We start from the raw sequence: 26,743 nt of genomic DNA, 5'->3' as shown, positions 1-26,743 counted from the left end.
AATGAAGGCCTAGCATGAGATGTTCCGGAGGGACGTTCAAGAGTCCATCGGAGACTTTACTGGGACTGTTCCTATGATCATTTTCAGTCTGGGTTTCTGACCTTCTGGGGCTAAATAATTGGCTGTGTTTAACAAGAGACCATCACTACTGAAGCAGAGCCTTTGTTTTCTAGGACAATTGGTACTGGTCAGCTGGGACTGAGATCAGATGCTAAGAAGAGACCAGCATCATCATTAAGGTAGAATCTTCTGGGATTATTTCCTTAGGGTTAGCACCTAGAAGTTGTGGCCCACGGTGATCAAGGCTGCCTCTCATTCTGGCAGCCGAACTTGGTAATGTGCAAAAATCTCCCGCATGGTTCTGGTTTTATGGCATGAAATCTGCAAGATTGAGGGGTCTTTGGAGATCCCTGGAAGCTTGGCATTGTAAGAGCCTGGGTGGGAGTCACTGGTGAATGGGCAGCCTCTGATGCAGTGGAGACCATGAGGAAACTTTCCAGGGAAGCAGTTTAAATAGACTGAGGGCGAGGTCAAGACTTGGCGGACACAGGGACGGGGCCTCCAAAGATGGAGGCCAGAGATGGGGGCTTACGCTTTGTACCCCCTTTGACACAGTAGTTCTGCTTAGTGGGCATGTATTCCGTCATCTGTAGGAATGTTGTGTTTGTGTGATGTTTTACTCTTTTGACTTTCTTGTGGGGCCTGCTACCCAGCTCCCAAATAAATCACACACCGAGGTTTATTCTTGGTTATGAATGCCCAGACTTAGTTTGGCTTGTTTCTTGCTAGCTTTGCTTAACTAATTATCCTGACTACCTTTTGCCTCTGGGCTTTTATCTTTCTCTATTTCTGTATACCTTTCTTTCCCTCTTACTCCATGACTGGCTGAGTGGCTGACCCTTGATGTCCTCCTCTCCTTGTTCTCTGGCTCCTATTCTTCTTAGTTTCTTCTTCTGTTTATCCTCTCTGCCTGCCAGGCCTCCCTATCCTTGCTCCTGCCTTGTTGCTGGCCAGTCGTCTCGTTATTGGGACCATCAAGTGTTTTTTGGACAGGCACAGGAACACAGCTTCACTGAGTTAAACAAGTGCAGGATAAACAAGTCACACACCTGAAAACAATCTTCCCCAGCAATGTTGCTTCCTTCTTACTCCCTTTCATCACAACTCTTCATTTCTTTATAGTGTGCGTGTGTGCACGCATGTGTGTGTGTGCGCGCGTGCATGTGTGGTGACAATGCGTTTATGCATTTGTGTGTGAATACGGGTGCATGTGGAGGTCAGATGTTGAAGAAGGGTGTCTTCTATTGTTTTCTGTCTTATTTTTTGAGACCGAGTTTCTCACTGAGCCTGAAACTTTTGGATTCAACTGTGACAGCTGGCTCCCAAGTCCTAGGGATCCTCCTGTCTTTGTTTTATCATAGACACCTGCCACTATATTTGGCTTTTTATATGGGTGCTAAGGCGCAAACTCAGATCCTTATCCCTATGCAGCTGGCACTTATGACCGAGCCATCTCCCCAGCCTGCTCATTGCACTTTTCCCCCCCAAATCTTGACTCACATACTTTCCTGAGATTATTTTTATTTGAAATTTGTTTTCTTAAGTTTTTGCGGTGGTTTAAGACAGCTTTTCTAATTAGCGCATACTCTTAGGTGCCTTTCTCTTGCCTTTGCTTCTTGTTTACTCAATTGTGCTTCATCCTCAGCACTTTGTCCTCAGTGTGGATCCTTTTCCTGGAAGGGAAGTCTCCTTCTGCTGTTTTTCAAATTCCATCAATCCAGTTCCTTAGTCAACACACACCTAATTAGGAGCCTCTCCTGCTTTGGAAGAAATATCCCTTCTGTTTCAGCTGCTGTCCTTGACCAGACTGGCTGGATCTTCCAGCAAACGCCTTGGGCTCTTCTGGAGTTCTCCGGAAGTCTCACTGATCCCTGATGCTGACATTGCAAACACTTCAGGGTCCTGAGCATTTGTTTGTTAGTGTCTTTTGCTCTCTTTTGGAAAACTCGAGGATGTAATGTCCCTTAGATATGCTGTTGATGCTTCCTTTGGGTGGTTTGGGGGGATTTTCTGTTTGTTTGTTCTGCTCGAATATGTTGTTGTTTTGTCTGTTTTATATGAGAACTAAAAGCTGTTGTGGCTTGTCAACTAAATTCTAAATTTTCCTAAATTCTCCTTTAATACACTTTAAAAGCATACATGTTGTAGCCCCCTCTAGCTAAGTCCATAGTTACCAATGTCTCCTACTTTTATCTACATTGTTATCACAACTTGTCTCCTGCGCTGTGCCACTACAGCACGGCTATTTCAAAATAGAAGTCAGCTCACTCACTTCTCAGCAATGCTCAGTTTCCAACTCTCAAGGACTCTGACCTGGTCTGTTTCCCTCTTACCTACTCTTCCGCTAGATTAGGCTGCTTCAGGCCTCCAGGCCTCAAATACTTAATCTAAGGCTCTTACCTCTGGGTATTTATGTTGCTGAACTCTGCCTGGAAATTCTTCCTTCTGATTTTCACCTCCCTTCAGCCTTTGCTCAAATGTCATCTGTGCAGTATTGCCTTCCCTGATTTGACCTAAATCTTAGTCCCCATTCTTAATTTCCTTTACAGTACCTTTAAACCACATTATATGTTATATATCAAATTTTTTCTTTTTACTCATAATGAAAATGTCATGACTGTAAAGAACATTGGCCTCTTAAAAGTCCTGATTCAAGCCCAATACTAAGCTGGCACTCAATAAAAATCTGGTAATTGATTGAATGAGTAACTAAATGAAACAAAATATCTAGCACTCAATAGATATTCAACAAAAATGAACTCATTCTTTTATTTCTTCTTCCTTTTTTTCTGTCAAAGAAAAGAAAGTGGTCTCTAGGGAATGCCATTGTTCCCTATGGTAGAAAACCCAACAGTGGAGACAGATATGTAATTAGACAGCTGAAACAGTGGCACAAAAGCCCAAAAAAGGGGGTGATCTACAGCGTCTGCGTTGCTACGTGTGCTATGGTTCCACAGCGCCCGGATTGCGTATACTACTGTACTAGGCCTGTAGCATACCGCCTGCACTGCGGGACAGGACGGTTCACCAGCCGGGAAAGGGGCTGGAGATTGAAACACACAAACACACAGAGAGACAGGTCATTCTTGAAACAAGAATGCCCGCCCCCTTCATTGTTTTTCAGGACAGTTTATACAGAGATCCTTAACTGATAGCTACACCCCAGCCAAACCCACCAGAAACCACTCCCCTGCCATCAGAAACTCCTCAGGGTCTCATGCTCAGAGTAGCTACAAACACAGGAAAAACAAGTTGTTTTGCTCAGAGCAGCCGGAAGAAATTCAGGGTCTGGGGGTCTATAGCCCCAACCAAGCATCCAGTAGTCATGGTTGGAATCTGAGAGGAGGTTGCAAAACCCATCAACAGACACCCCCACCCCCCAACACACTCTGAAACCCTGATGCCGCCGAGACTGTACCTAGAGACAGGGCCAGTAAGACAAAAAGTCAGGGTTAATCAGACAGGCTCAGTGTTCTAAGAGGAAAGACCCGCCATCTGAGAACACAGCAAGAAGGGAGCTATTGGCTAAAGCTACCTATTGGCCTGATTGCATGGGCCTGTAATCTCACCTATTGGAAGCTGAGGCAGGAAGATCCCAAGTTCAAATCCAGCAACTCAGTAAAATCCTTTCTCAAAATAGAGAGGTTGGGGCTATAGTTCAGTGGTAGATGACACTTGCTAAATCCATGGGAAGCCCTCGGTTCTGTCCAATCACTAGGACAGCAAGAGAAAGAAAAGGGGGGGGATTCATTTGACAGAGGCTTGATCCTGAGCTTCTCTGAGTCCACAGTTGTGATAAATAATAATACATTTTTGTTCTCTAGACCAGGTTGTCTGGAACAACCTAATACAGCAAGAGAGGAGTCAGGGGCACAGGGCAGATCATTTAGTATTTTTGTTATAGTAGCCCAAGTGCCTATGTGGGTTAATGCAACTAGATATTCAGAATATGTTACTTGAAAAACTTATCCAGAAAAATTATTGTTAAGCCAATAACAAATCTGGAGTTTTCCCATTTTTTTAAATTTTTGCTGACATGCATATTAAAGTTGTAGATACTAAGAAACATGAACAATAAAACCCCCCAAAAGGGGCACAAGTGTTTGAAGACTATTAGGGGTAAGTCCATTTAATGTGTAGAAATAAAAATAGTCATAAAAAATAATGTGCACCAGTGATTTTTCATAGGAGCACATTATCGCAATTTACTTGTCAAAGTACAATTGCATGTTACTAAACAGAAAGATGAACTGGAGAGCAACTCTTTGCATTTCTGCTTCTCGGAACACACACACACAAAGCTAGCAACATTGGCACACTTGTCACCATGGTGATTTCTGGGGCCACATCGGTTTCTCTGTGACATTCATGATAAAATGCTTTTATTTTTCCAAGTATAAGAGCATGAAATATCACTGGCTCCCTCCCATTAAAGGAGGTTCAGAAGCATGGTTAAGTCTAGAAATGACCTGCACCACGCTGAATGAAGCGGGGTTGCTCTTTGCAACTTTGGAGTAGATTCTCATTTCCACAACCTAGGGTAGTCCCCAATGCGCTGGCGTCTTCTCTCCCTGGACTGCTGATGGCTTACCAGTTCAACAGCTTCTTTATGAGGATGGGGAAAGGAGGGGGCTGGGACATCTTGCTTAGTATCTTTTTTTCACGTAAAGTTTAATAAGAATAAATCAGTAAGCTGAACTTGGGATTCTGCGTCGCCAGCCAGTATCATTACATCGGGCCACCCAGCGCGGGCCAAATCTGCACCGCAAGGAAACCAGTAGTCAGGTCAACTGGTCGTAAGCAGGGAGAGAAAATCTTCCCTTGTTTCTTTGAGATCTACTCTGGCAACCAGGTCTGTGATGATGCCTAAATCTCTGGGTCCTTTAGTACGAGTACTCCTCAATGCGCAGACAACTGGAACCGTGAGAAGAGTGCACATCTCTCGCTTTAAAAAATAACAACAGAACAAAACAACAACAACAAAACCCGATGCTGGTAGCTCAGGAGGGATGACTAACAGGCAGCAGCTATCGCAGACGGGAGACTCCTGAGAACTGGGGTCGGGGACAGCACCTACAGTGCACACTGCCCACCACAGACCACAGCGGCTTCGCGTGACCGCCAGAAGCGTGCAAGTCGCAGTAGGCCGGTGAAGGCCGCCGTGACCCTTGCGAGCCTCCGTAGGAGCGCGCTCTCAAGATGGCCTCTCGGGGGCCAGCGGCGCCCAGTACCACCGTCGCGCTCCGCCACAGTGCGGCTAGCGAGCTTCGGGCCCGGCTCCGCGCGCCGCTTCCGGGGATGGGCGTGGCTCCTCCAGGCCCCGCCCACCGCGGGCGTGCCCTTGGCCGCGTCGGTCCCGGCCCGTCAGTCGGCCCGGCGGGGCGGCCGCAGACCCGGCCTGGGCACTCGCACCGGGAACGTTGGTCCCGGAGGCGTCTGATCGGCCGTAGGGCCGGGGCGCACAAGCGGCGGCACCATGTTCTCCCTCAAGCCGCCCAGACCCAGCTTCAGGTCCTACCTCCTGCCGCCGCCCCAGGTAAGCAAGCGCTCGCGGCTCCGCGCGCGGGCCGCCCGGGACCTGGACGCGAGCGACGCGGGACAGCGCGCCTCCCGGGAGCCACGGGCGCGGTGGAAACTTGTAGAGCTCCGCGGCGGCCATTCTCTGGCCGAAGTCCTCCGGTCCCTTGTCCTGCCGTGTGACGAGACCTTAGGGACCGTCCCGAGCTGCATTTCTTTTCTTCGGGGTCGGCCACCGACCCTGCTGTAACTGCCAGATGTTTGCAGCGCCATGGACACCTAGCAGAGCTTACCTGTCTAGCAATTGTAAACTCTTGAGAGCAGCTTGGGCTACTTACTGTAAAGGTGTTTACTGTCAGGTTCTCAAGTCGATAATGAGTAGATCTGAACACGATCTCAGTTTGGACGGGAAAGAGTTTTAAGTCAAAGTCTGTCGCATGTGTCATCACTTAGAAATTTTGACTTTGTATCGCATGAGGGGATGGTATTTGGATCTTGCTTTATTTTGTTCTTGTATTTCAGACTGACGATAAGATAAATTCCGAACCGAAGATTAAAAAACTGGAGCCAGTTCTTTTGCCAGGTAAATTTCAGAATTCTAATGTGTTTTGGACTGACATTGTACGAACAATATTGTGTGGTTAACTTTCCTTTTCTATTATTTTAAATATTCTCCAGTTAAAAAAAAACTTTACAAGTAAGAAGAGAAAGAGTTGGCTAGACATAATTGGTGTTTGTCTAAGAAAGTTTAAAGTACCATAGAAGACTTTCAAGAGCATAACCACCTCATTATCTTTTCTGCCTTCCGAAATGTTCCTTTAAAGACATAGCTAGTTGTTTGTGTAGTGAAAGTACTTTTTGCTCTGCATATGTGTTAGCATCTCATGATTGATAATCAAGTCATTATTTAATATGTTATGATAGTATGAAAAGCACGCCTGTGTCTCTAAGCTAATGACATTGACTGTAATTTTTTTTGAAGTTGTCAGCTGTGTTGGTTTTTGTTTTTTTTTTTTTTTTCCAGTTTAGAGCTTTGTTTCCCAGTAGAGGCATTATTGACCTTTCTGGCTGGACAGTTCTTTGTTGTGTGTGGAGTTTTCCTGAGCTGACAGCCGTCCCTTCATCTTCAGCCTGTATCTGTTCGGTGCTAGTGGCACCCCATCTCCTGCTAACTAACTGTCATGTCTTCAGCACAGCAGAATGTCCCCAGGCATTGCCCTTCCCGTGTGTGTGTGTGTGTGGGGGGGTGGGTGTTGGTCCTTGTGTGCCCCTTAAGGTCATCCTCAGGTTGAGAAAGACTTATTGAGAATGAATTTACCCTAGACGAAGGACCTAAGAAATAGAAGTAGGGATTCATAGGAACAGTTTTACTGTCCAAAAAACTTTTGATTACTATTTTGTATTATGAAACAGTCACACAATAACTAAAGAAAAATCAGTTGTTTAATAAGATTACTGGGGCAAATAACCAGACAGGTAGGAAGGCCTATCTTAAACTTAAACTATAATCAAATACCAGTTTGTTATGTTAAAAACCCCAGAATTATTACTTAAATAAGATAAGTGAAACTTTGTAGATAGTAACTTAACAAATGTGGAAAGTTAGTAAGTAGGGACAAATAACTAACGTGTCAACCTTGGGTTCTGTATAGTAGATGCCAACTCTAGACTTCATTACTAGAGTTACATTTTTCTGGATTTTGTTAGTGTCTTTCACTCTGTTTACTAACGAGCCTTCTCTGCAACCCCTGAGCGTGAGCAGCATACATACTGAGCAACCCTTGCTCCCTGTGCTCTCTGTTCTCCACTGATGTTTGCCACGGTCGGCATTTTCAGAACAGCAGCAAGGGAGACAATATGCATGCTGACTGAGTGCCTGTGAGCTCCTGAACTTTGATTTCTACTTTGAACTGGCCTGGTTCTTAAACAACCGATTCTCTTCTCAGCAAGTCAGTTCTTTGATACTAAAAACAAGGTAGGCTTAGCTATACATGCTCATGTTGTGTCTTTTAAAATTAACTTTTAAATGTACGATATGCTTAGGAAAAGTGTCAGTGAGTTTAACTATGGTTGAAGAATTTTTTTAGTGAAGCATTAGTCTTTAAAATTACTAAAAAAAGATAATCATTTTCTGGGGAAGATTTTAACCTCAGTTTCTGACTGTGAGCAGGTATACTTTCCCCAGAAATAACACTGGCTTCTTTTAATTGCCTGCTAAGAAGCTGCCTGACCTCCATTAGTTTTTCTCGCATGAAAGCTTATGTCCCATTTAAACTCCACACTTGGATGCATGCTAATGGTGATGTCCAGTTTTTCTTTGCTCCTCAGTTATCCTCACAGAACACTGAGCTGACCTTGAATTGTAGAGTCCCGCCCCTTGCCTAACCTCTCCTCTTCTTACCCTCTTGTCCCCATATTTCCATGCTCTTTGAGGTTGTGCCCTGACTGAGCATCCCACCGGGGTCCTCCCTTTCTGCCTCAACTCTAATGTCTAATCTGTGATTACTGCTAGGAACCGAATCATACTTCTGTCTTCTGCCCACAGCATGGTATTCTACACGTGTACTTTGGAAAGCAAGTACAAAGTATTGTTCTCTAACAAGCTAGAGTAGTGCGGGCTGTAGGTCATGGTAGATTGTGTGTTTAACATGCTAAATATGTGCAGGGCACTGGGTTTGTTCCTCACCATTACAAAAACGACAACGAACGGGCAACCATAAAGACCTCAGCTAGGGCAGCACTCTTACTGAGGGCTTGGCTCATACAGTTCTGGCCTCACTGTAGTCAGGGAGCGAGAGAAAATTTGTCCAAGTCACCTGTGGCTTTCTTTACACAGAATAAGAAGTGATTGTTGAGTGATACAGTATTGCACACTATGTTTTGGCTTACTGCCTTAGGTCCAAGGATATCCTACTTCAGTTGCCCTAAGTTTGAACTTTTAATTCAATAAGCAGATGAAAATTAGAATACAAAATCAATTGTTTATTTGTGTGCCTTTATTATGTGCTCTATTAGGCCTTAATGCTAAGTTTAAAATGATTCCCATCATTTATTAAGTACAGAAAATTGAAGAAAATGACTAGTAATTTAATTCAGATTCTGGTTTATGTTAGTAATTGTCAACTTTGCTGGTTCATGAAGCCCTTTGAGATGGGGATTGTATCAAAGTTAGCTTTGTGATCCTGATATGTACATGGTGCCTGAAATGTGACACTGAGCTATCGCTGAGTGAATGACCAAACAAAAGGACCCCGCCCTGTTTAGACTGTTTGCTACCTTAGGCATGCGTGTGTGTAGACAGACAGACCAGGTTCTGTTTTTAGGAGCAAGAGAAATGCTGCTGTTTCATGCTAGTCATCTTAAGAGAATTGCACCCGAGCCTATAATTGGAGTGAAGTACTGTGTTATCTTAGTTACCATTCTCTTTGTCATTAGCTCATTATATGAATCCTGTTTCCTTAGCATATTATTGTATAGATGCGGTCATTTTATGCTTTTAGAAACTAGGGTATTACATTAAAGTGTGTAACTGTGTATGTGTTTATGAATGTGAGCCCATGAGGACCTCCTGGGTACTAGGCTTTGTGTAGAAGGGAAAGGTTCCTGAAATACAGTGATCTAGATCACAGCAGGGCCCTGAGGGGATTCCTTGCTGCCTGGACAAGATTGTGATCTGATAAGTGGTTCCCAAATTCCAGGAAGGACCAGGGTAATGTTTGGGGGCAATGTATGTATGTATGTCTATACGTACATATATGCATTTATTTAACTGATCTGTTGAAACAGTATTGTCCAGGCTGGTTTCAAACCCTTGGGTTCAATGATTCCCTGGACTCAGCCTCCCCAGGGGTGGCACTCTGGGCCACTGTGCTCAGCCTGAAGTGTTTTTTGCTAGGCCATGGTCGAAGGGACAGTCAGGAAGATGGACACTTTCTTTCTAGGGTTGAAATTAATTGATGTAAACATTGTTGTGCTGACTTTACCATCTAACTTCTTTGATTTAGAATATATTCTTTTGCTGAGTAAAACATTTTAAATTGGCAAAATACAAAGTTAGGAACTCTGCTTTAGTTCCCTATTTTTTTTTTTTTAATGTGTAGCTATGGTTTAGAATGTGAACTGAAAACCACAGGATGAGATTATTGTTAGTACAGTTTGGTGAGAGATTATCAGTTACTTGTCTGTCGAGGTGTCCTCCTTTTGACAAATTGTAGCACAACTCTACCCAGCCAGAGTGTGGTCATCACAGCACAGCCTGCCTCTAGGTATGTATAGGTCCATTCTAAGGAAAGCATTTGGTGGTGCCCATTGTCCTTTGATTCCAGAAAACCCGGGTCAAAGAATGGAGAGCACTGAAGGGATAGAGTGACCATGTTTAGGCTCTGGGTTTTATTGTCCTTGATGTCCAGCTGGCACACAAAGCCACAGAACTTCCTTGTTGCTAACCTGGTTCCTGGCATGCCTTGACACCTGAGCTCACATCCTTGGCTGATGTACCTTATAGGTCAGTCTTCACCACAGCCTTGTCAGGGAAGGTACTAATTTGTCTCCATTTGGCAGGTAAGAGAACTAGCAGGAATTATGGAAGCTGCACAGTGTTGCAGGGCCTGCAGAGGTGGAGGTGACTGCCAAGCCTGGCTCCCATACTGTGCTGTTAACCACAAAGCAGCGTGACCCACCTAGCTACGCTGGTGACTTTCATATTCAGATTTATGCTTTGAAACTGTGGTGGGCAGACTGAATGTCAGTCAAGAGAAAATCCTCTAGTGAGATGGAAAGAGCCATGTCTTTGGCTGTGCTTTTTTTTTTTCAACAGTGACAGATTTGACCCAGCTTGAGGAAGAACTTTCAATTTCAGCTGCCAGAAACTGGAATGTCTTAAGAGGTAGTGATTTCCTGTTGCTGGCTTTGCCGAGGAGTGGCTGGTAGAATGCCAGCAACTTGTGATTGGGATATGAGATTTGCTATGAGGAGGAGGGCTTGATGACCTTTGCCCATGTCTCTCCCTGAGGCAGGATCTTTTTAAGGCTCCTGGAGGTGGGAGGGAGAGGTTGAAATGCTATGACTAACTATAATGGATTGCTTTGTTTAGCAGGTATGGAATGCCCGGTGTTACTTGGCAGAGGTTTTTTGTTTTTTTGTTTTGGGAAGGGTGTGGGGGGGGTGGAAGGTGGGATCCCTCCCTTACACAGTTTCAGTTTAGTGGGGGAATGCTGTAGCAGAGGAGAGCAAAGGTTGGAAGGACTCAGGATAGTCACCTAAGTCAGACTTGGAGCTCTGCTCATCAAGGAGTGTCAGCAAAAGCCTTCTCAGGAAATGTTTGTCATCTGAATTTAGAGTGTCAGCAAAGCCCTGCCACTGTTCTGAAAGCCCTGTGTCAGCTAAGTTCATTCTTCCCCCTCCCCAAGTCCAAAACCAACAGCACTTCAGTTCTAGGGATCAACTAGTGGGCTGATAAGGGATGCCCTAATCATCAGATCTCTTGGGGTCAGATAGGGGAAATGTACATCCACAGGCAATCTGGAAAAACGACAGCAGCATTGGTGTGTAGCTGTCTTAATTTATTTGTTACGTCTTCATTGTTCGTGCCGTTTATATATTGTTCTTGTCTTCTGCCTCATCCTACATCTCATTTCCTCAGTTAGCTTAGAAATCACTGGCTGCCAAAACAGAACACAAAGATGTCTTTTAAAGGGCTCATGTAATACCCATTTGAAGATGGCTTCCTAGGTGAACTAGACTGAGTTTTGTATTTTAAAGCCTGGTAAGGTGCCCTTGAATCTGTGATGTTCAACTGCAGTACTTTAGCCTTAGACTTGAGCTTCACCTGGAGCCTTCACAGTATTGCAGCAGTGCATTTCTTACGCCCTCCTGCACTACCTCAGGCCAGCACACTGCTCACTGCTCACATCAGTCTTTCCACTGGTGCTTAAAGGCTTTCTGAACTTCTTAAATAAACTCCCACTTGAGCAGGATAAACTCCTAAGTCTTTCTGTAGATTTGTTAACACTCTGGCTTACTAAGTTGCCTGATTCCGGGTACTTAGGTTTGCTGCGATCAGTCTGGCTCTTCACTGCCTCCCAGATACTTTACTCATTGTCTGGGTCTTTGTCACTGTCACCACACATTCTGTACTGTCACAATCTCTTCTGTTCATCATTTCACTCTGGTCCTTTCCCCGGGCCTACACCGTAGGATGGTCCTGCCCCCATGTGCCTGCATGTAGTGGATGTGGTGCTTGAATGAAGGCTTTGGGGGTGTGTGTATGAGCTGCACAGTCACCACCATTAGCAGCACACATATGCTTATCTGATGCATACCTCAGACTTGCAGTTACAACTGTTTTAAAGTTGGGTGACAGCTTACCCCATACTATTCTTGAGTGCCACAGGTCCCATGCCCAGGGAATCCTTCCTGGATCAGGTAAACTGGAGACTGGTTCCCATTTCAAGCCATGTGTTGAGTTACAGAAGATTTTGCCCTGGACTATTTTCTAAACTGATATTTATGGGAAAATGTATTTCTATTTACCAAACATATATTGACTTTCCAACTGTATGACGCATTAACAGTAACTTGTATGATCTTTTTTTGTTGTCCTTGGAGATTATAATTTTCCTTCCCTATACCATTTGGATATCATTCTCTGCATTTCTTTTCTCATTTTTCTTTCCAGGTAGAAGTGTTTTGAGGAAACTTCAGTGATTTCTCGGTCCCCTCCCAGGCCTGGTAGAAACTCTCAGCTAGTTTCTAATTGACAAAGTTTGCTTGGATGGTTTTGCTCTTCCCACAGGGAAACCAGTTTCCTGCTTGCTTGCTCCTTAAGAGCACTCTCTGTTACTTCTCAAAGCTCTGCTGGTGATGTGTACAGTTCCTCTGTGGCTGAACATGCTAAGTCGGGAGTTGGAGCCATTGTGAGCCATCCCTAGCACACCACCTCTCATTCCAGAACCAGTAGAGGGCGCTCTCCTGGAAAGCCCATGGTCTCTGAAGTTTTACAACCTTTTATATGAGTTTCTCCTTCAAGATTTTGGGTTTTTTGCTTTATATTAAATTTTGATTTTTTGCTTTATATTAAAAAATACCTCAGAGATAAATAAAAACATTATACACCAAAGGGCCACTAATTTAAAAGTAAAGAAGAAAATATATTTCTTGTATCTCTTGCTACTCTTTGTAAGTGTGTTGCTTTGTGTACTCTTTCTTCCCTGTTTTAAGCGAGGCTGTTTTTATGACAACTTAGAACACCTGTCGCTCCTTTGAAATGTTAGGAGAGGACCACTGTTGGGTGAGCAGACAGCACTTTCTGCTGACAAGCTGCAGCTCACTGGTGAGAGGAGTCTTGACTTGCATGGACTCTTTCTGAGGGAGGTTTTCTGTATTCATCCTGGCACGGAGTAGACCCCCTGGGTTCCCTAGATTGCTGTAGTATTGCACATGCACCTGCCTTCAGACAAGAACACCTAAACATATTTAAGCTTTGTTTAAGATAATTCAGAGTTGTCATTTTTAAGTAGTCACCTATAATGCTGGGGCCAGCAGACTTTTTCTGCAAAGTGCCATACAGTAAACGTTGTAGGTATTGTGGGCTAGGTCTGTGTTATAAGTACTCAGTTTTGCCTTTGTCCTGTGAAGTAGCCAAAAGCAGCACAAGAATAACGTTTCAATAAAATTATATTTACAAAAAAAGAAAGATCTTGGTGTAGCCCAGGTTCTGTGTTTTACCAGCCCATGAAGCCATCATCACATACCCCCTTCCTTTGTCTCAGCCTCACTAAATTTGAAGGCTGAATGTTTTACTCCTGGCTGCATTGGTAAGAGTTTAATTGCTAGAAAGGGCTGTCGTGGGGATGTGGAGAGACAGGTAGGTAAGTAGGTAGGTAGGTAAGAGATAGACAGCTAGATAGGTAGGTAGATAGGTAGAAAGATAGATAGAGATGGAGATAGAGATAAAATTGGCAGATGGTACCAGCACGGCCACAGTGTCCTAGTCCTGCAGCCCTTTATTCTTTTCTTACCATGACTGCCTCTGCCCCTTCCCGGGAAATCCTACAGTATGACTTGACTTGCTTGTTTTTAGGTGGTTTTTATTTGAATGTGACATACATACAAGTACGAATGAATCATAAATAAATCATAAATCTTGTCTTACTGTAGCATTGTTTTGAGAGTCCTAGTTCAGAAAAATTGGTTGGGGAGTGCAATATAAGGTTAAGCAGAAAGTTTGGGTTACAGTACAGGAAGGTATTTTCTGTGTGTAGTGGAAATAATTAGTTCAGTTATTTTAGTCTTATAATTGAGAACAAAGGGGACAGAGGTTGGCTATTCAGTAGCCTAGATTGTGATAAGCTCTTGTGGAAGGAGCTAGATAATTTCTTTTGTTTCTCACGAGAATGCAGTTAGGAACAGCACTGTGAACCTTTATTTCAGTGTTGGTACTTGTTCCATGTCACTGTAGCATATTTCCATTTATGAGAGTATGTAGAAACAAAGACAGAAGGCTTTTGTGGCTGGGCTCCACATCCGTGGATTCACCCAACTCTTGATCGCAAGTCTTAAAATCACGGTACTGAATATGCAGTTTTGTTCTTGTCCTTGTTCCTTGAGCAATACTGTGCAGCAACACGGCACTTGCATCGTATCGAAGGTGCTTTAAAGACTGCATGAGTTGTGTGCAATGCCCACCATGTGTGTAAGGAACTTTAGCATCCACAGGGTCTGGGAACAAATCCCCCGTGGGTGCTGAGGGACACTTAATAAGTTTCACATTTATTTCTATTTTAAAGTCTTAAGAGTGTGAAAGTGATTTAACGTTTTTGGTGGCAAGTCCCTTATCTCTGTAGTAGAGAAAACACCTGCGCTCCTCTCATATATACTATCTAAGGAATCAGTAGGAAACAGCACCGAGAAGCTACCAGTCCTAGATTATACTCTGGGTGTTGAGGGCAGCTGTGGCAGGTCTGTGATTACATTTGTGTGCTCAGTCCTCGTCTTTCAACCCAATTGGCTGCTTGACCAGATTGAATGGCTAGTTTCAGCACTACTCAGAGCAGCTTGAGTTCTATTGCTGCTGGTTTCTGTTGGGAATATCACCTACTCACTTTAAAAACTGAGCTAGAGAATGTTGGGCTTTAGAGTTGGTGAGCTTGGTGAACTACGTTGCTTTTTAGGGGCAGTCTCACTGTGTACTCGGCCTGGTCTCGTACTCTGTGTTCTTCTGCCTCTGCCTCCTAAGTGCTGAGTTACAGCACCTCATCTGATTTTGTGAGCTGCCTATAAGTCATTTGCTTTACTTATCCATTCGGATCACTGGTTTTATTTCAGTAACCCAGGGGCACTGAGTTGATTTTTTCCTTTATTCGACACTTTCTTAGCATCCACCTAACTAGTACTAGGTACTGTTCTGTGCACTAAGGTTTCAGCACTGAACAAAAAGTCTGTTTTCTGCCACCTTTGGATGTATACTCCTGGCTGTGAGGCAAGCATTAAAACTTAAAAAGTGAACATGTGATCAAATTGTAGCTCTGCCGCGCACTGGTATTGCAAGTCTATGGTGCAGCGATAAGGGAGATTTAATCTAGGCAGAGAGATTATTTTAAGGCATTCTTCAGCGCAGCCGCTGTCTAAAAGAAAGAAAGAATCTTCCAAGACAGAGGGGCATGTTCAAAGACCCATAAATGGAAGCAGTGTGGTATATAAAAGGGATTCATAGAGGGCCATTGTGGGTAGAGCGGGAGGGTGAGGAAGACAGCTGAGCAGGACTTGGCATTCAAGGCCTTAAGCCATGTGAAGGAGGCTTGTATTCAGGATGGAAAATTTCTCAAGTGATTTGAGCCAGGAATTTTACATGAGTATATGAATTAAATCTTCAGATAAATATTAGGGGTTGTTCTTAAAATTAGCCTCACAAATTTTTAAGAGCTTTGAGTAAAATTTATTCATTGTCACTCAAATTTATTATTAACATTTTTGCTAGAGAGGATTGTGTTGAAACTGAAGTTCCATTCTTCATGAATTGAGAGTTTGGGGATTGTTAGCAAGCAGGTTCTAGTCATCACTGTGAAACTAGTTTTCTGGTAATATGAACATAAGAATCCTGGCTTTCTGCTATTGACACAAATGTGCCTTGTTTAATTGTGTTGTAGGTCTTAAAATGATCAAGTTTTCAATTCCTTTTCAAGAAATTGCTCCTTTCAAAGCATATGAATGCTCTTGTTTGGGTTTTCTAATATTTGTTTTTCCAATCTTCCCTTTTAACTCAAACTTTATTTTTATTTATTTATTTATTTATTTATTTATTTATTTATTTTTGGATTTTTCGAGACAGGGTTTCTCCGTAGCTTTTGGTTCCTGTCCTGGAACTAGCTCTTGTAGACCAGGCTGGCCTCGAACTCACAGAGATCCGCCTGCCTCTGCCCTCCTGAGTGCTGGGATTAAAGGCGTGCGCCACCACCACCCAGCTTAACTCAAACTTTATTTTAAAGTTTTACTATTTACTCTGTTACAGTTTGAGCACAAAGGTTTTATAGAGTATATTTTAAAGCAGATAGAACTGGATGCTGGTTCTCATCCCTTACAGAATGATCAAAGACATCATTGTTAGTGCACATCACATCTTGATAAAATACAGATACTCCATCACAAATTTCTCTAACACCTTTGGACCTTGTTATCTAGGGGCAATGGAGCCAGCTTGATTCAGTCAGTTCAGACCCCACAGCCTTTTGAGCCTCATTTTGTACCATAGCCTTAGGGACACAAAGCACTCCTAATGCCCACCAAGTTTCAGATGAACCAGTAAGGTCACACAGTGGTTTGGGGGTTTGTTTGGCATATTTGTAGCTCACTATGTGTTTGGGTTTTTTTTTTTAGGAGAAATTGTTGTAAATGAAGTCAATTTTGTGAGAAAATGCATCGCAACAGATACAAGCCAGTACGATTTGTGGGGCAAGTTGATATGCAGCAACTTCAAAATCTCCTTTATTACAGATGACCCGATGCCATTGCAGGTATTTATTTCTATACTGTTTAGTTTTGTTAAGACTTTAACTCTAAGCAGAATATATTGTTATATAAATAAGAGATTGTGGAAAAATGGAAAATTGTGAAAAATTATCAATAAATCATTAATGTTGGAAATATACTCTATAAAAACTGGAGTTGATAGGCTTAACAAGAGGACATAAATTTGTGTGGGTAGGTGAGGGGCGATGGATCTGGGAGGAGTTGGGGGAGGGTGAATATGATCAAAATTCATTCTACAAAATTCTCAGAGAACTAATATAAATAATTTTAAAAAAAATCAAAATATAGTGAAGAAGAATGTCACAACTTGCTTGAGCCATAGTGGGTTTTGTAATTTTTGGTTTGTTTTCTTTGGTGTAATATTGGAGACAAGATAGGGCTTTGTCTGTGCTCTGCTGCTGAGCTCCGCCCCAGTCCAGAGTCTCACTGTGTAGCTCAGGCTGGCTTGGAACTCTTGATCTTCCTGCCTCTGCCTCCCAAGTACTTGATTACCCCTCACTGGAGGCTTAGTGAGACGATTTTAAGTGCTCTGCTGCATTTATCCTCTGGGATATCCTGGTGATGTATCCTCAATAAAGGAGTTCTTTCTTTTCCTCCATTTTTAGAAATGTGTTTATAAAAACAAATATTCCCTCTGACTAATCATGAAGAGAAAAACACAGTTATTTGGCATATAATATTATAAATGTTGAACATTTTAATGATTTGTTTGTTGATTTTCTAACTAATTAGCTCTTTTCCCAGAAACTTGAATTCTACTTTCTAGCATATAGTAAGAGTGAAAAAAAATGACTAAATGTTTATTTCTTTAATAACCCAAACATTTCTTTGAGAGATCTGTGTTTACATATATTTTATTTCTTGTAATCATTCACTAATTTTTCAATATTTTCTGTATATTTTTATGTGCATTAATCTTCCGAATTATATTTAGGCTAAATTTAAGGCATTAACAAAGCTTGATATGCAGGGAGATAAGCTCATCTCTTGTGGACTTGTGTTTCCCTTTTGATTTTGGCTTGATTGACTGCTCTCTGGCCCTAGGCTTCACTGAGCAAGAGAAACCTTAAATCTAGGACCAGTGATAGACCAGTGCCTTACTGACAGCTGTGTTTCAGTCTGAAATGATCAGAAAGTATTTTCTAGGAGGTGTCAACAGTGGGCTGTCACTCACCAAAGCCATCTCTACTGCTCTCTCTTTGCTCTCTGTGCCCCCTTCTGTCCGTTTACAGGGTCTCATGTACCTAGGCTGGCTTTACACTCCGTGTGTAGTTAGAATGAACTTGAACTTCTGATCCTCTTGCTTCTACCTCCTGAATCCTGTGATTACAGAGGCGTTTCACCTTGCCAGAATATTATGTAGCACTGGAAATCAAACCCAGGACTTCTACCTACATTCTCAACCCAAAGCCTTTTCTAGGGTTGTTGCACTTGGAAAACTGAGGCAGGGGAATCACACTTCTAAGGTGAACCTCAGTCAGACCCTATCTCTAAACAAAACAAACCTTTAATTTTTTTTTAGTCATCATTTTGTTCTAGATAGTCACTTCCCACACTCTGTTATAAAAATCAGGTATTATTTTACTCATTAAAATCAGATGACCTAAGAGCCCCCCATCTTTCATTATTTTGGGCCAGTTCATCTAGAACTAGGCATGCACTTGTTTGCCTATAACAAATTGATGGTATTACACTCTCAGATATTGTAGTAGCATTGTGGTATATATTTTAATTTCCTTCTGTTAGAATAAAACTGTGAGGGGCAGGTGTGGTGACCCATGCCTGAAATCCTAGCACACAGGTAGTTGAGGCTAAAGAGTTCTTAGGAGTTAAATCTCAGTCTGGGCTGCCTAGTGAAATCCTGTGTCAGAACTCAAAGCACACATGGCCTCCCTCCATTTCCTGCTGACGTGTGCTGTGAGATTCCCTTCCCTTTGGATGGACGGCCCTTGCTGCGCAGCCAAGGCTTTTGTGTTCCTTTGCAATAGTATACTGAATTTCTTATCACAAAGTAAGGCTTTGCTATTGCCATTTTGAGGCCATTAAGGAAAGAATTCACATGAATATCATTTTTATTTCAGAAATTCCATTACAGAAACCTTCTTCTTGGAGAGCATGATGTCCCTTTGACATGTATTGAGCAGGTTGTCACAGGTAGGTGGTGTTCTTGGAGAGCATGGTGTCCCTTTGACATGTATTGAGCAGGTTGTCACAGGTAGGTGGTGTTCTGCTTGTGACAGAGGATCTTAGAGGATAGCCTCACCTACTTGGCAGGCCGAGGCGGAAGTATCACCAAGTGCCAGAGCTAGCGCAGTGACCATTTCATAAGATGGAATGGGTCTCTGAAAGTTGAAGTTCAGAAGTATTCCTTAAAGGGCCATAGTCCCAAGTGTTTGAGTTGGGATTTTATTTCTGTGGACTTGCTTTTACATTTATTGCTTTTGAATTCCTAAGACTCAGCAAACAGAGAAGTCAAGAAATTCTTGTAAAATGGAGATATGATTTTTAAAAATGTATTAATTGTGGTCTCTTTGGAATTAAAAATTTAATCATTAAATGTATCAATGCAAAGAGCCTCTGAAATATCACCAAAGCCATAGAACCAAGCCTCCAAAGTTGTAGGAGTCAGAGGTAGCTATGAAGTCAGGCAGAAGCAGCCAGCAGTGGGGTCTGCTCCAGATGTGGGGTCTGCTCCAGCAGCAGTGGGGTCTGCTCCAGATGTGGGGTCCGCTCCAGCAGCAGTGGGGTCCGCTCCAGCAGCAGTGGGGTCCGCTCCAGCGGTGGGGTCCGCTCCAGCGGTGGGGTCTGCTCCAGCAGCGGTGGGGTCCGCTCCAGCAGCCGTGGGGTCCGCTCCAGCGGTGGGGTCTGCTCCAGCAGCGGTGGGGTCCGCTCCAGCGGCGGGGTCCGCTCCAGCGGCGGGGTCCGCTCCAGCGGCGGGGTCCGCTCCAGCGGCGGGGGTCCGCTCCAGCAGCGGTGCTTCAGTACTGCTCTCTGCTGGGACGTTGTTGAAGGATCCTGAAGAGCACCAGGAAAGAACGTTGTTATATTTCCTCTTTTCCCTTTTTCAGTGAACGACCACAAGAGGAAGCAGAAAGTCCTAGGTCCCAACCAGAAGCTAAAATTTAATCCGACAGAATTAATAATTTATTGTAAAGACTTTCGAATTGTCAGATTTCGCTTTGACGAATCGGGTCCTGAAAGTGCCAAAAAGGTAATGCTGTTAAGTTTTATCAAATTCTCGATTCCATTCTCAGTACAATTTTACTAGTTTTAGTTATGTGAAAGTTGTTTTTTAGAATATAAGTATTTTTATTCTATTTATTGTTTATGCATGTGCACATGTGGTGGTAAGAGGCCCAGTTTCTGTAGTTGGGCCTCTTCCTACCATGTGAATCCCAGGGAGAAAACTCAAGCTCTGAGGATTGGCTGGAATCCTTCAGCTCCTTTATCTGCTGAAGCCTCTCCTGGCCTTGCATACATTTCTTAATTGTTCAGGTATTATTAAGGAAAGTTGTCATTAGTTGTCTCTTTAAGTACACTTAAAGCCAAGAACATTAAGGGAACTATTTTCTTGTATCAATTTATAGCTACTTTAAAGTAACATGTATTTTTTTAATCAACTACTACAATATTAAAGACTCTTTTTCAGCTATAGAAATAAGCATATTTTCTACTTTCTGACTGTGCTAGCCAGTTCATTTCCTGGTTTAAAAAATGTTGAAAAGTTGGAGATCTATTATAATTTCTATTAGTGAGGCTTTTAATTTAGTCCAGAGAACTTGGTGAACAGAGTGAAAACCAGGCTCTGGCTCACAAGGATTGGTAAATGTGTAGTTGTAGAAGGGGCCTAATGATTATTAGTGCTTTAAAGAAACCTTAATGAATTAATTATATTCTGCAAAGGCAGCTCACAACTTTTTAATTGACTTCTAGGGAATGTTTAGTATTTACTCTCAAAGTAAAAGTCAAGAGCAGAAACCATTTCTTTGGTCCCTTGCTGTAGCTTTGCCGTTAGGATGAAGCTGTCAATCACCTACCCCTCTGTTTGATATGATGCAGAAGATGCAGAAAGCTATGAGAACCCCTGGGAGAAAGCCTGCTCCCCAGTACCAGGAACAGAGCAGCAGTGTCCTGATGGACCAGGACTGACACAGTGCTAGCCTACCAAGGATGCATTTGTTTTCCTTCTTAGTAGACTGCAGTAAAATTCCTGTTGTTGCCAGTTAAGGTTGTCAGAAGTATCTTAGGGCAGCTAACTGTCTTCATATCCTTTGGTGAGGAGTTGGTAGATTTGTCGTTAGAACTAGAACCAGCAGTTTCTCCTCTGACAGGCAAGCATGAGATGGGTATCTAAAAACCGCATGGCTGCTGGGACTGTGAGCAGAGTGACAGCGGTGTGTCTGAGCTAATGCTCTTGTCTGCAGCCGACATAACCACATGAGCACCCAGCTTGGTAACTTTAAGGCTTTGTTCAGTGGTTGAATTCTGCTGTTTGTGATTTTGGCATTTTACATCCGTGTGCCCGCTCTTATGTAGAAAGATTGTAGGGGTGATTAGGTCGAACACTGCAAGTAAAATATTTAGCCAAGTCACTTTCTCAGACTTAAATATATACTCGTAATGTCCTTTACCAGAGAAGTTAGAACCTACCTATAAACGCTATCACCTAGACGCGCAGCATGCTGAGAGCAGGGGTGCCATAGGCTTATGACATTGAGTTAATGGTGTTTCACCTGGGGATTCTAGAGTTGGCCAAATTTTCTTTCAGAAAGTTTAAAGCTTTCCCACTCTTACTATATTTTTCAGATGGACATATTCAGTGAATGGAAGTCATAATTATTTGGGTTGTTCTAGAGTACTTGTTGGCCATGTTTCTAGAGTACTTGTTGGTGTGCATTCTGTAAGGAAGTCTTCATTTTTCAGTTGCTCACATTCTTGGATGTCCTAGTTTGGGTTTCTATTAAAGACCACGACCAAAAGCAAGCTGGGGAGGAAAAGGTTTATTTGGCTTGCACTTCCATATCACAGTGCCATCACTGAAGGAAGTCTGGACAGGAATTCAAGCAGGGCAGGAACCTGGAGGCAGGAACTGATGCAGAAATTGTGGAAGGGTGCTGCTTACTGGCTTTCTCCTCGTGCTTGCTCTCCCTGCTTTCTTATAGAACTCAGGACCAATGGCCCAGGTATGGCACCACCCACAATGGGCTGGGCCCTCCCCCACTGATCACTAATTAAGAAAATATCTTACAGGCTTGTCTACAAACCGATCTCATGGAGGCATTTTCTTAATTGAGGTTCCCTCCTCTCAGATGACTTTAGCTTGTGTCAAACTGACATGAAACTATCCAGCACTGGGTGAGGAATGGTGTGATGGATAACTCCTTCACAGTGTGCTAAGTTTTCGACATTGAAAGAAGGGCAGGCTGTGGCTTCTTGTCCTAAAGAGTGCAAGTCTAGTCAGGATGAAGCCGGGACAGATGAGTGTGAGGGAATGATCACCATGACAGCATTGCAGATGTGCTAGCACCAGTGGGGAGTTGCCAGCTGGAAAGCCATGGTGAGCTTCAAAGCCAAGCCTCTGACAAGTTACAAACCAAGTATAGCTGGGGCCCATAGAAGTACTCCTTGTCTTCTGTGCAGGGCTGAGAAGGAGGAGGGAAAAGGAGAATAAGGGGAATGAGACAGAAGACATCTGCTGACATACATGTTTTATGTATAGAGTTGTATATGGCTAGCAAAACTTACTGGCTTTTAAATTTCAAGTGCAGGTTTTTGTATCAATTCAGTAGGAGCTGACCCCGTGACATATACCTGTAGACCTGGTTACTTGGTAGACTGGGACCAGAAGATCTTGAGTTCAAGGTCAGCCTGTGCTGCAAACTGAAATTCCACCTCTGAAAAACAATGAATCCTGCAATTATGACTGTGTGGACCCCCCTTTCCAATGACAGTGAAGCAGGAGGATTACCTGAGCTCATCTAGGAGTTCAAGGCTGCTATTAGCAACACAATGAGGCCCTGTCTCTAAGAGCAGGGTGCAGTAAGCATCAGTTGCAGAGTGAAGGCTCAGCTTATTTCTCCCTGGAATCTTTAATGTAAGTTTCCTATCGAAAACGCTTTGGTTTCTGTAAGGTCTTTGAAAAGGATCAGATGTATGCTTGGAATTCTGTGTCTCATGAACTATGGATTGTTTTTGAAACACTGAAAGCATTTCTGTTTTTTGTTTGAAATAGGAATGCTCAAAATACTAGATTGGCTTGCTGGTTCACATCTTGTTAAATGTTGCTCTGACCCCGACTGTCTGCCTGACTGACTCTCTTTCAATTGTGCCGTGACTAATTAGGCTAGTGTGTGCAGCTGTATCACTTGTGCTGTCGTGGGAAATAAGGGTATCCTTAGAAAGGAGTTTAATGATACAGAATTGGACATTTTCCTCATAGAAACTTTGAACCACCATTTCCTTTTAATGTACCCTTGCTCAAAACTGAGGTATAAAAAAATAGAGATATTTTCAGATTATTTTTTTTAATAATAACTTTAAAAATGCATGGGTAGATCGATGAATGGTGATTAAATTAAATATCTGATGTCTATTTTCGGTTAGAAATGAAGTTTGTTCACCTAATTAAAGAGTAGGGTTGGAGAGATGGCTTGGTAGTTAACAGGTACCTCTGCTCTTAGAGAGGACCTGAGTTCAGTTCCAAGCACCCAAATCAGGCAGCTCCTAACTGCCGGCAACTCCAGCTCCAGGAGATCTCATGCTCTCTTTTGGTCTCTGGACATTTTAGGTATATATATATATATAGTTAAAAATCAAAACAAAAAGGCTGGAGAGCCAGACATAGTTGTGCATACCTGTAATTTCAGCATTTGGGAGACTGAGACAGAAGAATACTGAATTCAAAGCCAATCTGAACTTCATAGTAAAACACTTAAGAAAAATCAAAACAAAAGATCAGAACCATGTTGACCTGTGTTTGTATAGGCCAAAGTTCAACCTCAGGAGCTATCTACCTTGTTTTTGAGATAGGGTGTCTCACTGGCTTGGAGCTTGCCAAGTAGCAGGCTAGGCTAGCTAGCCAGTGAGTATCAAGGATCTGCCTGTCTGTGCCCTGTACCTCTGGAATGACAAGTACATATTACTGCCTCCGCTCTCTGTGAGTGTGTGTGTGTGTGCGCACACACACACACACGCTTGAGATAAGGTTTCTTGGTATAGCCCTGGTCATCCTAGAACTCACTGTAGACCAGACTAGCCTCTGACTCAGAGATCCACCTGCCTCTGCCTCCCTAGTGCTGGGATCAAAGGTGTCCACTACCACCTGCCTCCACCACTTGATGTGGTTCTGGAGATCAAACTCTGGGCATAATGTTTATGCAGTAAGCACTGTGTGGACTAATCTTCCTCACTAGCCCTCGTTTCAGTTTCCTTGAATCAGTTTCACTTTGCAACATTGGCTGGCCTGGATCTCACCGTGTAGCCCAGGCTGGCTTGAGAGTGGTGATCCTGTCTCAGTCTCCCATATGCTGGTAGGATTGCAGATGTGAGTACACCTGCATTGGGCTGTTATTTTTGCCTGAAACTTGATATTCATCCTTGGTACTGAGCCACAGAAATGTAGGGAACTTGGTTTGCTTGCAAATGTGGTAAAGCTGGAGGTTAATTATCCCTTAGATTTGATGTCTCCTGTGCTGTGCTTCAATTAGAAGATTAATTGACTATAGGATTTTCCTTACAAATTATTAATCAGGGAATATCTGTATAGTAAGAGTAATTTTACATGCAAATGAGATCTTATAAAGACTTTCAGAGTCTCTTACAAGAAGAAGCAAGGAATTTGGACACAGTCTTTTAGAACAGTGTGTTGGAAAAGTATAAAACAAAAGACATCTGGCTTTCTCTCTCCTTTGGGTGTTCACAGAAACAACATGACTCTCCTCCAGATATGCAAGTGTACATATGCCTGTGCCAGACAATAGCTTATGTGTGTGTATAATCATGCTTCTGAAGAGCAAACTCAATTTGCAATACAAACTTCCCTTCCTTAGGAAAGCAGCTGTTGTAGAAGGCACCGAACCAAATTTCAGTCTCACAGTCTTACATACTGACTTTAAGTGTACATGCTGCTTGACATACCTGCTTCGAAGCTACTGTGCCACTGTGTGGTTTTTAAAGGGGCTTTAGAAATAGGCTGTGTTGGGTTTTGCTTTATACGTGAGATTTGTGCTCTTTTGCTTCGTAAAGATGTTCCATCATTAGTGACCTGTGAATTTCTTCTCTGTCAATGGGCCTATGCAGCTTTCTGATTTTCTTAGAAGAAGCAGAAGACTAGTTATAGTGTTAGTTAGCATTTTCATGATTACACTGGTAACTGATCTGTCTGCTAACATGCTTAGTGGTGTCACTGCCAGACACAGTGCCTGTCCAGAAAGTCACAGGTGATGCTACAGCATGCAAAAGCTTTAGTTTCTTAGTCTCCATCCAGGGAAGTTTGCTAAGACTCATATGTAGTAGCTCTGGCTGTTTACAAGAAAGTAGGGCTGGCTGGGAGAGCAGTGGGCATGGCGGATGCAGCTACAGTCAGTCAGACACAATGTATGCAGGTATGCTTTTGTCTGACCATAGATGACTAAGGGAACCTTGGAAAGGTAAGAGTTGTTTAGTGAGGAGGACTGTGCAAGTACTTGGAAACCATGGCAGCTCGCCAAGACAGCCAAGTAATTAACCAAAAACACATTTTAGAAGACAGTTCTTAAGTGTAGATATCTAGGATTCAGGGAAGCCCACAGAGGTACCATAAAACATGTCTGGCTTCAGGATGTAGTTACGGCAGCCAAAAGAAGTGCTGTCAGTGTGGATATGAAGTAAACATGGCCGTAGACCCTATGGAGGCTTCGCTGCTAGAAGTCCTTTAAGGAAGACTTGTTTCTCTTCCAGTTGTGGTAAAGTACTCTGACCAAAGCAACTTAAGGGAGAGCAGCTCACAGTTCTGGATTAGGAGCCTGAAGCAAGCTCCAGGTCACATCACACCACAGTAACAAGAACAGAGAAGTTTGTTTTTCTACTTGCACAGTCTGGGCTCCCTGCCTTGGGGATGGTTCTTCTACCACAGCTTAGATGGACCTAGTCAGGGCGTGTCCAGAGGCTTGTCTTCCAGTGAGTCTAGGTTCTGTCGAGGTGGCAGTTAGCACTGAACAGCACACAGGTTGATGTACAGAACAGGAATTGCAGAACGGAAAAGGTCGTCTTATAAAATTGTAACTGGGACCCTTACAGGATGCTCTGTGGTTAGGCACTGAGAAATTAATGCAATAAAAGTTTTAGGAAGATTTTCCTTTCATTAAAGTCTAATGATAAGTTATGTATCCTTGGTTTATGCTTTAACTTTTTTTTTTTTTTTTTTTTTTTTTTTTTTGGTTTTTTCAAGACAGGGTTTCTCTGTAGCTTTGGTGCCTATCCCGGAACTAGCTCTTGTAGACCAGGCTGGCCTCGAACTCCCAGAGATCCGCCTGCCTCTGCCTCCCGAGTGCTGGGATTAAAGGCATGCGCCACCATTGCCCAGCCTGCTTTAACTTTTTATGATAGAAAATGTTATTATCTGGAAGATGCTTTAAAATGCAGTCTAAACAACAAACTGACATATACTTAATGGTCAATGGAATTCACATCAACTTACTCCAGACACCACTGGTTTGAAATGAGCTAACAATAAACTTTTCTTGCTTGCTCATTGTCAAAAGTGTATCATTCTGGTTTGTGCTTCGCCTTTAAGTCATACACAACCACTTTAAGAAAGACCATCTTTCTTTCTTGCGCTACACACGCCTTAGACTTGTGTCTTCTTTGTTCATGTCAGGGCTGTTTTCTTCCTCGGTCTCATCCATGGCTTGTAAGCATGGAACACTGTCCTTCCTTCCTTCCAGTACCCTTTGAGAACAGTGTCTCTGCACACGGAGTTCTTTTGAAGGCTAGGCATACTTAAAACAACTCAGGCCTTTCTGTCATTTCACAGATGAGAAGGCCAAGGCTATAAGAAAAGAACCAATTCACACAGGTCATAGCAAGTACTTAGTAGAGCTAGGACACAGGTTGTGATTTATTGGTTTTTCTAGCCCATGCTTTTGTAGTCTTAATCCATTTC

General features: G+C 43.0%; 1 protein-coding gene across 2 annotated transcripts in view; it reads left to right on the top strand.

Moving 5' to 3' along the window:
• Positions 1 to 5,436: 5,436 nt before the first annotated feature.
• Mtmr10 (myotubularin related protein 10) overlaps positions 5,437 to 26,743 on the top strand; it is a 51,873-nt gene continuing 30,566 nt past the window's right edge. Inside the window, exons 1-5 of one of the 2 annotated variants that reach the window (XM_057756223.1) lie at positions 5,437 to 5,596; positions 6,100 to 6,160; positions 16,450 to 16,586; positions 18,684 to 18,756; positions 19,671 to 19,813. In XM_057756223.1, the coding sequence (XP_057612206.1) occupies positions 5,537 to 5,596; positions 6,100 to 6,160; positions 16,450 to 16,586; positions 18,684 to 18,756; positions 19,671 to 19,813 (474 nt within the window). In that variant the 5' untranslated portion in view covers positions 5,437 to 5,536. The other variant, XM_057756224.1, reaches the window with a different exon arrangement.

The sequence above is a fragment of the Chionomys nivalis genome, chromosome 23 (assembly GCF_950005125.1).
Source record: "Chionomys nivalis chromosome 23, mChiNiv1.1, whole genome shotgun sequence".
Classification (NCBI taxonomy): Eukaryota; Metazoa; Chordata; class Mammalia; order Rodentia; family Cricetidae; genus Chionomys; species Chionomys nivalis.
This window is presented reverse-complemented; position numbering and strand designations above follow the sequence as displayed.